At 41.7% G+C, this 17,752-nt stretch overlaps 1 protein-coding gene across 2 annotated transcripts in view; it reads left to right on the top strand.

The window, feature by feature from the left end:
* LOC143996111 (phosphatidylinositol 5-phosphate 4-kinase type-2 alpha) overlaps nt 1–17,752 on the top strand; it is a 179,344-nt gene that overhangs the window by 156,508 nt on the left and 5,084 nt on the right. For both annotated transcript variants that reach the window (XM_077490958.1, XM_077490959.1), the window contains exons 6-9: nt 4,250–4,288; nt 12,236–12,349; nt 13,170–13,413; nt 16,345–16,448. In XM_077490958.1, coding sequence (XP_077347084.1) covers nt 4,250–4,288; nt 12,236–12,349; nt 13,170–13,413; nt 16,345–16,448 — 501 coding nt within the window. The remainder of the gene's footprint in view (nt 1–4,249; nt 4,289–12,235; nt 12,350–13,169; nt 13,414–16,344; nt 16,449–17,752) is intronic.

Here is a 17,752-nt window from a genome sequence, read left to right as displayed (position 1 = left end):
AGGAGTACATGAACTCGTGCATAAACCATGGGCTCCGGTCCCCCTCCGTGGGCTCCTCTGCTCCCACCCACCCCTTCCTGGGCTCCTCTGCTCCCACCCACCCCTTCCTGGGCTCCTCTGCTCCCACCCACCCCTTCCTGGGCTCCTCTGCTCCCACCCACCCCTTCCTGGGCTCCTCTGCTCCCACCCCCCATCGTAGGCTCCTCTGCTCCCTGTGGGCTCCTCGGCTAACACCCCCCCCCCCGTGGGCTCCTCGGCTAACACACACACACCCCCCCCGTGGGCTCCTCGGCTAACACACACACACACCCCCCCCGTGGGCTCCTCAGCTCCCCCCCCCCCTGTCGTCATCCTCCACCCCCCTTGTCCCAGATCTTTCAGGATAGAGAGCAGAGGAAGGAACAGGTAAATATGTAATTTACCGTCTTCTTCCTTTTCTGAATGCACAGTCAAGGATCACTCAGAGGAGCCTTGGTCTCTCCTGTCCATTCATGTTCAGCTGAGGCTGCTGAGAAAGGGACAGGGTAATCTCTATCCTCAGTCCCTTTCCATGTCTCAAAGGAGAGATGTAATAAATATAAGTAAAATAAATAAAATTGAGAAATACTGACACTGACTGTCCACTTATGCCCCCCCCCCCCCCAAAAAATAAAATAGAAAGCATTGTGAAATTTACACCTTACCAGTGCTGCATATTGGTGCCACTGTCACATGACATTAAAAAAAGTATTGTTTATCGGTATCGGCGAGTACCTGAAAGAAAGTATCGTACTTGTACTCTGTCTTGAAACGCTATTGGTGCAACCCTATTGGACACTTTTGAAGATGCTATACATCCTGTAAAAGGCAGGGCCACTTTAAAGGACAGAGCACATTTCTGCCTTACCTCAAATTTTTTTTTTTTTTGCATTTTTCATGTATTTTACGACCATTTGTTGTCCCGGTACATATTTAGTTGCTGTCTGCAAATCAAATGTATAAGTGATTGGTGACTGATGTGTTCCATAATAGAGGAAAATTCAAGTGTTTTCTCCTCAGCCAGAACTCGCTGTGCCATCAAGCCTGGAATTATATTGATTTGCCCCATTTCCAGTCTGGGACTGAATTCTATAAAATTACAGGAATTGGCATAATCTTGCAATCAATAAAATGAACTCGGTTGAACTTTTAGGAACTTCCTTGAAAAGTAATTTTCTAAAGTCGCATTACAATGTAAAGCTGTGCATACACAAGCAGACCAAGCTTTACTTCTCCAATCTGCAGCAGATCTGCCTCTCATTTTCCACAAGAAACCAAAACCGAGAGACTTGTAAATCAAGTCTAAATCGCATGACAAGTTGCAGCCTATTGTCAGCAATAGAACTGTTGAAATTGGTGCAACGCCGACTTTGTGGTGCCGCAACGATTTGCAAAGAAGTCCCAGCATGATTTTTAGTGATTTCAGGTACAACTTGCATATACATCTTTGCATAAAATCACGCACGCTGGCCAAGTCGCACCTGAAGTACTGACATGCGGCATTGAAATTGTGCGATTTCAAGTGAAGTTGCATGATTTCAAAGCCGCATTTAGACCCCTTTCACACTGAAGTGCTTTTCAGGCATTTTGGCAAAAAAGCGCCTCTCATGCCTCCCCAGTTTGAAAGCCCAAGTGCTTTCACACTGGGGCGATGCGAAGGGTACAAAAGAATTTCCAAGGCATTAGATATACCATGGACCACAGTGAAGACAGTCATGATTAAGTGGAGAAAATATGGCACAACATTGACGTTAATAAGAAGAGGACGTCCCTCCAAAATTTATGAAAATACGAGAAGAAAACTGGTCAGGGAGACTGCCAATAGGCCTACAGCAACATTAAAGGAGCTGCAGGAATGTCTGGCACGTATTGGCTGTGTGGTACATGTGACAACAATCTCCCGTATTCTTCAAATGTCTGGGCTATGGGGGGGGGGGGGTAGAGTGGCAAGACGGAAGCCTTTTCTTACCAACAAAAACATCCAAGCCCGGCTAAATTTTGCAAAAACACATCTGAAGTCTCCCAAAAGCATGTGGAAAAATTTGTTCTGGTCTGATGAAACCAAGGTTGAACTTTTTGGCCAGAATTCCAAAAGATATGTTTGGTGCAAAAACATCACTGCACATCACCAAAAGAACACCATACCCACAGTGAAACATGGTGGTGGCAGCATCATGCTTTGGGGCTGTTTTTCTTCAACTGGAACAGGGGCCTTAGTCAAGGTAGAGGGAGGGAATTATGAACAGTTCCAAATACCAGTCAATATTGGCACAAAATCTTCAGGCCTCTTGCTAGAAAACTGAACATTAAGAGCAACTTCATGTTTCAGCATGACAATGACCCAAAGCATACACCCAAATCAACAAAGAAATGGCTTCACCAGAAGAAGATTAAAGTTTGGGAATGGCTCAGCCAGAGCCCAGACCTGAATCCCATTGAAAATCTGTGGGGGGATCTAAAGAGGACTATGCACAGGAGATGCCCTCGCAATCTAACAGATTCAGAGTGTTTTTTGCAAAGAGTGGGCAAATATTGCCAGGTCAACAGGTGCCATGCTGATAGACCTGTACCCAAAAAGACTGAGTGCTGAAATAAAATCAAAAGGTGCTTCAACAAATTATTAGTTTAACCACGTAAAGACCGGAAGGATTTGCCCCCTTAATGACCAGGCCATTTTTTGCGATGCTCCACTGCGTTGCTTTAACTGACAATTGCACGGTCATGCGACACTGTACCCAAACAAATTTGATGTTGTTTTTTCCCCACAAATAGAGCTTTCTTTTGGTGGTATTTGATCACCTGTGCAGTTTTTATTTTTTGTGCTAAAAGCAAACAGAGTGACAATTTTTGAAAAAATATATTTTTAACTTTTTGCTATAATACGTGTGTGTGTGTATGTATGTGTGTGTATGTGTGTGTATATATATACATCTATATATGTGTGTGTATGTATATGTATGTATATGTATATGTGTATATATATATATATATATATATATATATATATATATATATATATATATATACACACAATGTATATGTGTGTATTCGTCAGTTTAGGCCGATAACTATTCTACATATTTTTGGTAAAAAAAACAATCGTAATAGGTGTATATTGATTGGTTTGTGAAAGTTATTGCATCTACAAACTATGGGATAGATTTAGGGACTTTGTTTTTTTTTGTTTTTTTATATATGATTTTGCGGACCAGTGACAATATTACATTTGATCAGTGCTATAAAAATGCACTGATCAATGTAAAAATGATACTGGCTGGGAAGGGTTTAACACTATGGAGCGATCAAGGGGTTAACTGTGTTCCCTCTAGGTGTGTTCTAACTGTAGGGGGGATGGGGTGTCTGGGACATGACAGAAATCGCTGTTCCCGATGACTGGAAACAGTAGATCTGACATGTCATCTGTCAGAATGGGAATCCGCTTTGTTTACAAAGGCAGATCCCCATTCTGCCTCTGTACTAGGCAATCGCGGGTTCGCAGGTGGACTTCGAGTCCGCCCGACCCGTGGGCATGCTCCCGCGTGCCATGCTCATGCGACCAGATTATTTTACTTTTTTCATGCCTCCACCTAAAAGATTTCAGTTTATCCAACTGAGTTGTACAGTTTATAGGTCACATTAAAGGTGGAAAATTCTGAAATTTCATGAGACACAGAAAATAATTTCTGAACTTTTGTCTTAGGGTTTTAACACTTTTTAATATTTGTAATAAAATATACAGTGGATATGAAAAGTCTACACACCCCTGTTAAAATGTCAGATTTCTGTGATTTAAGAAAAACACAGAAACCTGACATTTTAACATGAGTGTGTAGACTTTTCATATTCACTGTATATTTTATTACAAATATATATAATATATCTTTGCTGAAATGTCCAAGAGGTTGATGCCAAGATATAAGAAGGTCCTGAAGAAGCTCATAGATGTGAAACCTCTTGGACATTTCAGCAAAGATAACTATGTAATTGAAAGTAGATAATAGCCTACATCGCCTGATTGGGATTGTTCCCTTAGGGTTTTAACACGTTTTAATATTTGTAAAAAAAAAATATATATCTTTTTTTTTTTTTTTTTTCTTTGTGTCTTTCCCTTTTTGGTACCAGTAAAGTCCAACAATATGAGTTGTTTGGACTTGTTTAATATAAATGATTCACTCGTCATGTATTTGTTGTATACATTTTATTATTCTTTTTTTTTTTTTTTTTTTCTTAGGGCTCCACTGTGGCAAGAGAAGCAAGTGACAAAGAAAAGGTAAATCATTTATTTCAGTCTTTGGCCATGACAGTGCATAGGTATATACAGTATCTCACAAAAGTCAGTACACCCCTCACATTTTTGTAAATCTTTTATTATATCTTTTCATGTGACAACACTGAAGAAATGACACTTTAATATAAGCTGTACACTCACTACTTTACATTGTAGCAAAGTGTAAATTTGCTGTCCCCCTCAAAATAACTCAACACACAGTCATTAATGTCTAAACCGCTGGCAACAAAAGTAAGTACACCCCTAAGTGAAAATTTCCAAATTGGGTGCAAAGTGTTAAGGTTTTGTGTGGCCACCATTATATTCCAGCACTGCCTTAACCCTCTTGGGCATGGAGTTCACCAGAGCTTCACATGCCACTGCATGTGCGCGTGTGTGTGTATGTGTTATATATATATATATATATATATAAAATAAATTATGTATGTATTCTCTCTTTAATATATTACAACCGTGGAAGGGCTATGTCCACCCAAAACCAGCGTTTCATGGGTGGCTGGATAATAAAAATTCTTTTTACTGGAAAAAAAATCCTGCATGAATGCTAGTATGACCTTCTAATGTAAAATAAAAAATAGCTCAGAACAAGAATGTTACAGATTGCTCATAGATTTGATCACCAAACACGTTAGACAGGTTTAAACTGATCATTTAAAGTCTGATAGCATGCATAAGTGATCAATTCTGATCAGGTATCCAAATAAATCAACCTTGTGAAAGTGCAACGCAGGTTCACATTAAGGCCAATCGATCATCAGTTTAACTAGCCTTTTAAGCTAAATATTGATCTAAAAAATAGTGCATTTTATTGCTGCATACTTCAGTAAAATTGCAGTATAATCAATAGGGTAAGGTCAGTTGCAGTGTTTCGAAATAACGACTTTTTGCTCATTCTGTAACATGGTAATCTATAATGTATCACTCAATGTGATTGTTACACATATAGTCACCATTATTGGCAGCTTTAGATGTGCTGAAGGGCTCTGCCTGGGTACTGATGAAGGCCCTACAGTGAGGGCAACAAGTATTTGATCCCCTGCTGATTTTGTACGTTTGCCCACTGAAAAATAAATGATCAGTCTATATGTTTAATGGTCGGTTTATTATAACAGCAAGAGACAGAATAGCAACAAAAATATCCATAAAAACGCATTTCAAAAAAGTTATAAATGGATTTGCATTTAATAAGTGAAATAAGTATTTGACCCCTTTGCAAAACATGACCCAAAACCCTTGTTGGCAATCGCAGAGGTCAGACATTTCTTGTATTTGGCCACCAGATTTGCACACTTCTCTTTGCCGATCCTCTCCATGTCATTAAGGTTTCGAGGCTGACATTTGGTAACTCAAACCTTCAGCTCCTGCCATATATTTTCTAGGAGATTAAGGTCTGGAGACTGGCTAGGGCATTCCAGGACCTTGATGTGCTTTTTCTTGAGCCACTCCTTTGTTGCCTTGGCCACATCCATGTCCCCTTGGCAGAAAAACACACCCAAAGCATAATGTCTTCCACCTTCCATGTTTGACGGGGAGGATGGTGTCCTTGGGATCATGGAGACCCAGACTGAGGGAGATTGACGGTTATTTTGTGTTCATTCCATTTAGGAATAATCGCACCAACTGTTGTCACCCTCTCGCCAAGCTGCTTAATGATGGTCTTGTAGCCCATTCCAGACATGTGTAGGTCTACAATCTGACATCCTTTGGACAGCTCCTTGTTCTTGGCCATGGTGAAGAGATTGGAATCTGATTGCTTCTGTGGACATGTGTCTTTTATACAGGTAACAAGCTGAGATTAGGAGCACTCCCTTTAAGAGTGCTCCTAATCTCATTGTTACCTGTATAGAAGACACCTGGGAGATAGAGATCTTGCTGATTTTATAGGGGATCAAATACTTATTTCACTCATTAAACTGCAAATCAATTTATAACTTTTTTGAAATGTGGTTTTCTGGATACTTTTGTTGTTGTTCTTCTGTCTTAAAATAAACCTACCATTAAAATTCTAGACTGATCATTTTTGTCAGTGGGCAAATGTACAAAATCAGCAGGGGATCAAATACTCTTCCCCCCCCCCCCCGACTGTATGGTTATGCCAGCACAGACTATCAGAAAATTAGACTAAAAATAAAATTTTCGAAGCAATCGCGATATATGATCATTAATACACAGCTTTTGAGAGCCGTTCTCGACTGTTCATGCAAAATTATTTGAAGGGACAAACGAGAATGTTTTTCTGGTACAATACCAGAATGAACAAATTTCATTTAATCAGTACACTGTTTGTCTGCAAGAAATTGGAAGACCAAGACCATTGATCAGTTTACTGTCCATCAGGCTCCAGGGGGGCCAGACTAAGACCATTGGCAGTAGAACAGGTCTAGACGTCAGTGGGAAAAAAATAATGCCCCATGATTTGTTTCAGTGGGAGGAATTGTGCCCCATCGTTGGTGTCATTGGGAGAAATTGTGTCTCTTCATTGGCATCAGTGGGGGAGGGATTATGCTCTATTGTTGGTATTAGTGGATGAAATGGTGCCCCAAGGGCCTAAATAAAAGCAAGCAAAGGGCCACACTTACCAAGACCACGCATGCTCAGAAACAAAAGAATGCAATACAATACAACACATTACATCACTTCTGAAATTGTATTCTGTCGTACGAAAATTTTCCTAGGATGCAAAAAAAAAAATTAACGATCATTTCTCAGATATTCTCATTGTGTGTACAAGGCTTTAGTGTCACTACAGACAATTTGAGGTTCTCTGCAAGAGTTGAGCAGCCTTACCTTTCTCACGTTTTGGATGCTCGCCCTATTTTCCTTGGCAAGCCATGAAATTAGGAATAAACTTCATATTTGGGGAATTTGTTATGGAAATGAGAGGAACTTCATTGCTCTTTTTGTATAGCACCGGTGCCCCCATAGACAGTAAAGTATTGGAGTTTCCATAATGGCCATCTTTATGCATGCGCAGGAGGGGGGGGGGTATGCACATGTGCAGATATGCTGGAAAATCGGTATGTGCATAGATTTGCCATGGGGCTCAGTTGGCACCCGAAACCCTGTGGCACATGTGCAGAATCCAGATGGGGAGGGCACAATTGTCATTTTCACCTAGGCAAAGAATACAGAAGTGCTGCTTTGCAGTACAAATAAAGCTACTTTCACACTGCTCTGTTGCAAAAAATGCAGTAAAATGCATATGCTTGTTTGCAGCGTTTTTGACATGTTTTGCACCTGTGACTCAAACTGGCCAAAACCGTAACCGCGGTTGTGTTTTTGGCACGTTCTTCATTTCAATGGTGAGGTGCATTTTTTGGTTCTTTTTTTTTTTTTTTTTTTTTTTTACCACACCAAAAATGCAGCTTGCAGGACTTTGAAAAACGCAACAGCTCCGCAACTGGTCAGTGTGAAGAGCTTCATAGGATTCAATGGTCATGCGTTTTTCTTCCAGTTTTTCTTCCGTTTTGCATTAAAAAAAAGTGATCAGTGTAAAGTCAGCCTAAATCTTAGCTAAAAAAAAAAAAAGGGAGGAGAAGAGGGAGAGAGGAAGAGGCCCGGGCAATATGAGAATTAGTTTAGGATGAAGGTCCACTTTAAGCTGACCTTAAACCTGCAGAATTTTCATTCAAACGAGAAAATATAAAAATTGCTCGTCTAATCATTTGATGGTGCTTTCATGGACCTGATTAATAGCGAATGACTTTTCATTGGGGTACCATGTCAAGCTCTTGATTTTCGTAGAAGGGAGGGTCTGCTTCTGTATTAACTATTAAGACTAGTTATGATTGTTCTTGGCCAGTCGCAAATTCAAAGATTAGAAATTCATTATATCCCATCAGATTCAAAAAAACATTTTCCATCCTTCTAAACCGATTGTTGAATCTGCTCCTTTAAAGTGGTTGTCCCTTGTGAATCAGCATAAAAAACCTTAATGAACACTGGTTGTAGATATGTCCTTACTTGCTTAGTATTGTTGTAATCCTTTTTGTTCTTTAGAATGAAGTCACTGAGCATGCCCAGATCTCCCCTGATTTAAGGCACACTCTCTATGTGCTTATCTATCTGTTATCAGGACTTCCTACTGCACAACACTGAACTCCCAGGAGACTTCAGAATCATTCAGAGCTTCCTCCTACACACCATGTGACATGACATGCAGTGTAAACTTGGCCATTACTGGCTGATAAGACGAACAAAGGGAAACATTAGACATAGGCACAAGTAAATAATATTAAATAAAACAAGTCAGCTATGAACAGGGAAGCAGGGTTGCCATAGAAACGTTGGATTGAGAAGGAGGCTTGGTAAACAGTACAGGAAGTGCTCAATGTAAGGGCGGAAATACACTCCACTGTGGACTCAATAACAATACTTAAGATGGCGCTGCCTTACCCCTGGAAACAAGTTTTTTTTTTAAGTTTCTTTAAACAGTAAGTAATATGCGATTTGGGCTGGATTCCAGTGGCTATAGTCTGATAATTACTTATTATAATGGACTAAATGAAAAGAAGCATCAGAGTGGGAGAGTTTACTTCCTCTTTAACTTGTAAATAATCAAAGTTGCTGGTAACATTTTGATCAAATTTTTACCGCAAGGCCTGTATTAGTTACCTTTTGTTTGAGGAAGCCTCTACTGTGCTTCACCCTGGTTTACTAGAGGTTTATTCCTTTTAGCCCACCACACTATAATCTGTCTGCTTATAAAGTTCTAATTTTTTAGCAGTTGCTAAGTGCATTACTGACGTGCCCTGTAAAGCATCTTAAGAACAATGGCAGTCCCTCAACTTTTTCTCTATATGTTTATTTCTGCTATAGAACTATGAGGCTGAATTCACACCTGAGCATTTTCAGCTCGTAAAATGCTTGTAAAACTCCTGAAAAACGCCCAACAAGCAAAATCTCATTCATTTCAATGACACCTGTTCACATCTGAGCGTTTTGTCATCTGAAGCAAAGCGCCTGAAAAACACCCTAAGCTCAAAAAACACGAACTTCTTTGGGGCAGATCACAGGCATTTTTCTACCTTTTTACATTGGTGACCTGAACAAAATTGCGGCAAAAACGTGTGACTTTGAAATGCTAAGGTGTGAATGCAGCCTGAAAGGCGGCAGAATCTGCATGCTTTCTGAAGCCCAGCTCTGTCAGACATCGCAAGGCTTTGTGTGGCTCAATAAGCCTAGCAGTGTGTCAGGCCATGTCCTACTGCAGCCGTTCTCTTCATCTTCACTGACCTCCATCAATTGTCACATTCTTGCATCTGTTTTGACGTTCTCCATCCCCCAGAAGATTCATTGTTCATTGATAGGACATCAGTCAGGAGCCGGAGCTCAGACCGATTACTCTTCCCCTCCATGTGAGAGAGAAAGCTCTCTGGTGGCCACTCTTTTTTCATAGAGGCGCGGCAGCACCAATATGGTATAAAATTAGTGGTTCTAGTCCAGCTTAGTTCTTTTTAGCACTGACAGTCTGGGCAGGCTGCCAGGACCTAAGAAGTCAGCTGCTCAGTTGGGAATAGAAGGGAGGAAAAAAAAGATGATTACAGACAAGCCACATTCCTGTCAGATGGAACATCTCACTAAAACGCACTTTATGGTATCCCCGATCCTTTCATTTCATCCTATTTTTCCACCGTTTTCCTTCCCGTCATCACTTGAAATGGACGTTTGCAATCCGGAAGATAGATGCATTTTATAGTCACATAACCTTGTTAAACAGAAGAACAAAATTGTAAAGCTGGATATTGTTTTGGAGGAAATTTGTACTTAAAGAACATGTAGGCTGCCATTGCTGAGCTCTCCATTTAAAAATGCTGTTTGCCTGGCTGTTTTTGATCCAGTTTTTCTGAGGCACTCATCTGGAACAAGTACTCCGATTAGAAGTTCACTCTTTTGTGACCTGCATTGTATCCTTGTTTTGGATCAGTGACCGATGAAAACTACAAATCTTGAGAGATAATGGCCATCATTCTTAAAGCGGAACTAAACTGCCAAAAACACAATTTTAATCATTTTTCTATTCAAAGTAAATTCCCCAATCTGTGTGGATGCTTTAAATGATAAAGAAATCACATTTCTAGACACCCCTCAGCATTACCCCCCATAGCCATCTTCAGTAAGGGCAGATGATGCCCTGTAACATCTTCCTCATGCGAAGTTTAATCCAGTCGGAAAAAAATGGCAAAAAAGGCAGCAGGTAGCTTATGTTGCCTCTATGGCAATGTGTAAATAAACAGCCTGGCACGTGTGACAACACATTTTTGGTGGCTCAGTAAATGCGATATTCCCTATTGCTCTTGTGCTCATAGGATTGAAGTGGAAGCGTTGGAAGGTGATTTTCAGTCCTCAGTTAATTTCTAAGAAACAAAGGCTGTGTAAAGTCTGAGTCCTTCTCTGAAATTTATACCAAGACAAATGGATGTTAGGGAGTGTGCTGCCAAAGATGCCAAACTGAGGAGACTGCTGTGTCAACACCTCTCCTGACCACCAGTATCAGCACAGTTGGTTTTTGGTGCGGGTTTGGGCAACGCATTATGCATTTACCTTAGAAGTTCTTGAGTGGAAGGCGGGAGAATGTCTTTGAAACAGAGATGTTTATGCACTTTCCTTGCAGTGAGAAAAAGGCTAATACACTGTCCAGACCCCACCTCCATCAAAATATAAACGTAGTCACTGCATCACCTTAAGGATAGGACCCTGCGAGTCTCCGACATGTTGCTTTCCATTGACTTATGTCGTATGCAAAATCATTTGGTTCCATCCTGCACTCTCCTCTCTATCTGTATGAGTCACTTCAGACAGATTATGCTGACACCATAGAATCCTGGGGGATGGCCCCCAGCACATAGCAGGTGATTGACAGCCTTAAGCGGACCATAGATGGATTGAATCTCACCCGGTTCAGTAGGGGCTGGCTGAGATCCGATCCATCAACTTTGGTACAACCAGCCTATCGGATTTTTTTTTTACATGTAATTACTGCCGATGGCTCAATCAGTAATCATTGTTCTGCTGGCCAGGAGGGCTTCCTGCAACCCCACCTCTCCGGCTGGCAGAACACAATTAGTGTTGATTAGGGAATGCCTCCCACAGCTCTGACTGTGTTGATGGGGGGGGGGGGGGGAGAATCTAGTGATTTTCTTTCCTTGCAAAGTTGCATAATCTATGGGCTGCTTTAGCTGTTCATGCTTCCCTCTGAGACTTTGTAGAGGGGGGTGTGTCCATTCCCTCCACTTAGATCTCAGATTACACTCAGTTCCCTGCACTATACTCTGCAGTGTGTGACATCAGATCCCTGCCTGCTAAAGCTCAGAAATGCTGACTGCTTTAGGAGGCTGTAGGGCAATGTTTCTCACCTCTAGTCCTCAAGTACCCCCAACAGGTCATGTTTTCAGGCTTATTTTGCACAGGTGATTTGATCAGTTTCACTGCCTTAGTAATTACTAAGGATGCGCTCAGGTGTTTGTAAACAGCACGTGCAGAGCCCACCAGGAAGTCGGCACTGCACATTGCTAATCACAAGCAGTGAGACATTGTCCCGATACGCGGCTGCAGAGATCGGGAAATGTCTCGCTGCTGGTAAATTAGCATTGTGCAGTGCTGACTTCCTGGTGGGCTCTGAGAACACGCCTGAGCTCGTCCTTGGTAATTACCACAGCCATTTTCATCTGAGGGAAATCCTGAAAACATGACCTGTTGGGGGGTACTTGCATACTGGAGTAGAGAAACATTGCTGTAGTGGACTGCACATAATCAGGTGCAACTTATGTAGGAGGATTTGTTTCATCTCTGCGTATCACCTGAAGCCAGTCGCTTCACTGGGTAAGGGTTTACAACCACTTTAAAAGCCCTTCTATACTTGTGACCTTTTAGAAGTAACTTCAGCTACAGGAGGCCAAGTCCATTCAGTGCTTGTTCTCTTTTCTTCAGGCCAAAGAGCTGCCAACGTACAAAGATAACGATTTCATAAACGATGGTCAGAAAATCTACATTGATGAGAACAACAAAAAGATGTTTCAGGAAAAACTAAAGAAAGATGTTGAGGTAAGATACCTGTTGATTGGTTTGTAGTGACAAGAGTGCGCAGGCCCTCCCTGCTTTTCAAGGTTTTAACCATATAAAATATAGAGCCACCCACCACCCCTACAATTAAAATATTTAAAGCCTAATTCTAGCTTGAGCATTTTAACGCAATCTGGATTCCCTATCCCTTCCCAACAAGAAAATAGAGCTACATCTGAGAAGCACCGGATTTTCCATAATTATTAATAAACAGAGTGGGTGTAGTTGGGCAGCTCACTTTCAACCAGGGGTACCCTCCAATGGGTACCCAGGAGCACCATTTAGATCTTAAATCTTGCCAGAATACCAGATTAAATCCATAAATTAATCCAAAACAGGTTTAATGATTCAAAAACAGCCAACTTGTTTTGGGTGCAGCACATGCTCCCCCCTTCATCAGGACGCAATAGTGTTTATAAGTGTTTAAATTGACTCAGGACAGCAGATGCCAAAGAAATATTAAATGTACTGCTTGCAAAGAAACCAGATGGGGCAGACTCGTGTAAGTAAAATGGCTGCGGCGATTCAATAGATCCAGTTATATACTCTCCCTATTTCTGATGCTGTCCCCCACAGACTCCCTAATCCAGCATTGCAGCACCTCTCTGCTTCTGGGTTAAACAATGGCCAGCGGCATTTAAAGCGTTTGTTACCCCAGCACTTCATAGCACTTCATATTCCTGATATGGGCTGCTGTACCGTTTACGTAAAACCATTGATATGAGATGTCGCATTCCATCACAGAGCTGTTTTTTTTTTTTTTTTTATTGTTCGTTAATAAAATATAATTTCTTCCCTCTAGTTTTTGGCTCAGTTGAAGCTTATGGATTACAGCCTGCTGGTGGGAATCCACGATGTGGAGAGGGCCGAGCAGGAGGATGTGGAGAGCGAGGACAATGAGGGAGAAGAAGAGGGTGAAAGTGATGGGATGCACCCTGTAGGCACTCCTCCGGACAGCCCCGGGAACACGCTGAACAGTGCAAAGCCTCTTCCTCCTGGGGAGTTCGACCCAACTATTGATGTATATGGAATTAAAAGCCATGACAGTACGTTACTATAAAATAAATGTATAATCTGCGCAAATATAACCTAAATGCAAAATTAACATTAGAGGTCCTCTGTGATTGCCTCCAACACCTATCAGTCCACCAGTGACTCTACAAACCAAAAACAATGCAAATAATCAGTGCAGCACAACCATTCATATGTGATAGAAATCAAATCAACTATGTAATAACTCAAATAAGTGCAATGTGAAACCGTGTCACAAAAAGTCCCAGTTGTGATTATTTGCTCTACCGCTGTGGTAATTCAATGTAATCATTCAAAATTATGTTATCCAATATGTTTAGTGACCACCACCTTGCCTGCTCACCTCCAGACTATGACACCATTACAGAGTCACAATTCCCTGAGAAGGTATCTCTCTGGATGATTCTGGAACACTCCTGCAAGAACCGTCCCTAAGGCCGCGTACACACGGGCGGATTGTCTGCCCAACTAAGTTCGTCAGACAATCCGACAGACAGTCCGTTCAACTTTTGAATGAACGGACTCGACCACACACGATGAACAGACCGTCCGCTGAAAGCTTGCGCGATGACGTGTACAGCACGTACGACGGGACTAGAAATACGACGTCCAATACACTGCAATGCAACCTTCGGCCATGTAAATCCTTTCTGAGCATGCGCCATACTTAGTCCGTCCAACTTGCCTACACACGAGCGGACTGTCCGCTGAAACCAAGTTTGGACGGACAAAATTACGGAAATTCCGAAAGACTTAGTCCGTCAGACTGTCCGCTGAAAAAGTCCGCTGAAGCCCACACACGAGCGGACTGTCCGCTGAAACACGGTTCAGCGGACTAAGTTGGGCAGACAATCCTCCCGTGTGTACGCGGCCTGAGCCACGCTCTACCACTTCTGGAGTCTCAATCAACCAATTGTGTCCATAGAATAAACAAAAAATGCTATAGTGCTCTTTGCTACAAATTATTTATTTAGAAACTAAACAAAGGGATTAAAAACCACATAGATATGTAAATAACATGCATATAATCAGCTCACCATGCTCCTACACAAGCAGTCCTGGATAACAGTTTCTCCCACCTTGTACGTATTATGCTCTCTTGGTTGGGCTTCTTCAGCAGGTGGGGAGCCCATCAGTTGTTAGGTGCTTATATAGATAATCACTTAACCTTCCAAAGATGTGAGCACCTGTGATCTAGCTGGAGCCCAACCAGGAGGGTGTAATGCATACAGGTGGGGGGAGCCATTATCTAGGACTTCTTTGCTTCTGTATGAGCGTGGTGAGCTGATTATATGCATGGTATTCACATATCTGTGTGAGTGTTTTTAATCCCTTTGTCTTTAAATCATTTGAAGCAGAGAGCACTATGGTTTTTCATTTTTATCCTATGGTTACAATTGGTTGGTTGAGACTCCAGAAGTGGAATAGCATGGCTCAGGGATGTTTCTTGCAGCAATGTTCTGGCATCATCCCGAGAGATACTTTATCAGATGATTGTGACTCTGTAATGGGGTCATGAGTCTGGTGGTGAGCAGGCAATCTGTCTAAAGGTGGTGGTCATTGAACACATTGGATTACATCATTTGTAACGATTACATTGAGTTACCACAGCGGTGGAGAAAATCTTCAATTGGGACTTTTTGTGACACTGTTTCACATTGCACTTATTTGAGTTATTACATTGTTGATTTGTATTAAGTATGAATGGTTGCGCTGCAATGATTATTTGCATCGTTTTTAGTACATTACTATACATTCTATGAATTTTGCATTTATTTTTCCACAAACATGAGGCAGCTTTTCTCTTTGTGTAGGTTATCAAAGGTAACATGATGGTTAGACTTAAAGGATTAGTTCACTCCGCCCACAAGACCCTGCCATTCAGTCAGTTTTCTGTAAATTAATGCCTAAAAGTACCATCAGCCATTGCGGCTGATGGCTTCTAGTTTTCAATGAGCTGAGATGGCGCTCGTGAGCAATCTTCATAGTCCATTGATCTTCCTGATCTCAGGTAACTGCGTGCAAAGGCTGGGCAGACAGCTAGACGTCTGCTGATCATGGGTACAATGCTCTGCAGGCTAATTAGAAAAAAAAAAATACATTTTATCTGCAAAAAATGTGCATTTATTATTTTTTTTTAAAGTTGATCTTATCCTTTAAGCTAGCCACAGATGTTCCAATCTGCAAAATCACCTTTCGATCTGCCAACAGCTATGTAGTGTAAGGGCCTTCTGTATGGATATAAATTGAATTGTATAGGTAGGTTATTGCACTACTTAGTTGTTACCAAATCCAAAGCTGTACAATCTACGTTACCAAAGCTACATAACATGGCCTACCTAAACAATCCACTCAGTTTGTATCCATTTAGTCAGATGCTTGCATTGCTAAAGTTCCTCTCATACACTGTGAACAGGCAGGCGTTTTATTGCAGAAGCGATCTGCAATGCCTCCTCTACAATAAAACATACCTGCCTGCTTACGGTGATCCCTGGACTGTAAACTGAGCTGTGTATGTGCAGCTCAACTTACAGCAGCTGAGCCGATTCTGTGTGACTAGCTCCTGCACATGCGCAGCACACTGGTAGTCCATTGATGCTTCCTCCAGCTCTGCAAAGTTTGCAGGAACCTGACATCGCACTTGCAATCCATTGATCATGGGTGCAATACTTTGCAGGCTCCTGTAAAATGAAATAAATGCACATTTTTTTCCTGGAAAAATACAATATGTACATTTTTTTTTTAAGGTAAACTTGGCCTGTACCTAGCAAATTGGCAAGAGTGCGCATGTACTATAGGTTTTTGTGTATGTATAGCAGGGACATTAGAGTGTAAACTCCTCTGGAACAAGAAGAATGTGGAGGATGTTCCCTATAAATAATATATTTGTGTTTGATAAATACACAACGTAAATCATTCATCTTCTATTTTCTGTTCCTGATCAGATGCACCAAGGAAGGAAGTCTATTTCATGGCCATTATTGACATATTAACTCACTATGATGCAAAAAAGAAGGCGGCCCATGCAGCAAAAACTGTTAAACACGGAGTAAGTATGGTGGTATTCCTCTTCTCATTGTGGTTACAGGTTCTCAATAAATAGGCCTGGGAGTCCATTTTGAGCCTAGAGTACATTAATGGTGGGCATGCTGACAGCCGTAAGTACATGAAGTAACTGTTTCAGTGGCTTCAGTATATTTATATTATGTCTTATGAAATCCTCCTAGATTTCCTCTGCTACATCTGACACCATCTCTTCTAGAGTGTAAACATAAAGCTCATCAAACCGCCAAAACTAAAATTTAAATGTATTACAATTTACCAGTTCTTAAATTTGGTGGCTCCTCTTTGTGGGAGAACTATAAGGACTCCTCCTATACCACACGTGGACACTAATAGCACTATAGCAGCACCATCTTGAATGTTAATTCATTTTTAGGGTGTGCCCCCCAAGTCTGTTTGAACCTCAAACATATCTGCCTTTATTCAGCTCCGTTACAAGGAGGATTGATGGGAGTAGTAGCCACCACTTCCAAGTTAAGCTAAAATCTATATAAAATAAACTTTTTTGGGGGGTTTAGATACTCTTTTTAAACAAGAACTCTCACTACTTTTTGCTTTGTTAGACCAGCTACGTGGTCAGACAAGATGTCTGATAACGTAGCTAGCAAGGAAATGACTGTTATAACTGGCACTTATATCAGGCACTTTCCCGAGATCAGGGCTGGTGCAAGGATTTGTGACACCCTAGGCAAAACCTAATTTTGCCGCCCCCCTGGCTCCACCCCTGACAAAAACCCCTTTGCCCTGCTCATGTATATCCTTCCTTTTTAATAAAGCGCCCATCAATTGCAGCCTCACCAGCGCCCATCAAATGCAGCCTCACCAGCGCCCATCAAATAATGTTTACTTGCTTTCATTCATTCGGGAGACGGATGACACTATGAGCGAATGGAGCGGCGGCTGCCTGCTGATTCTGAAACTTAGTTGCTTGCTGCAGAGAGAAGTAAGTAGGAACAGCAGTGGCCAGGCACCCTAGGCGGCTGCCTAGTTTGTCTAGTGGTAGCACCGGCCCTGCCCGAGATGCATGCCGGCAAGAGGAAAGCAGAAGGAAGGAGAACTGTCAGCCACCCGTCCCCCTGCATTCCACTTGCTGCTGCTTGTCTTGAGCAAGTTCTTTAAGCTTAGACATGTTATGGTTATCAACAGGTGTTCCCCTAGGGGACAGAACACTGAATAGAAATTAAGTGAGAGTGCCTCTTCAGAAGGCAGATTAGAGCTGCTTTCTGCGCAGAGCCACTGGGAGATATGTGTGCATCCATCTTGGAGCTGCGTGTAGGCAGCCCATAGAAG

The sequence above is a fragment of the Lithobates pipiens genome, unplaced genomic scaffold (genome assembly GCF_037356315.1).
Source record: "Lithobates pipiens isolate NorthernLeopardFrog02 unplaced genomic scaffold, aLitPip1_a1.2 Scaffold_19, whole genome shotgun sequence".
Lineage (NCBI taxonomy): Eukaryota > Metazoa > Chordata > Amphibia > Anura > Ranidae > Lithobates > Lithobates pipiens.
This window is presented reverse-complemented; position numbering and strand designations above follow the sequence as displayed.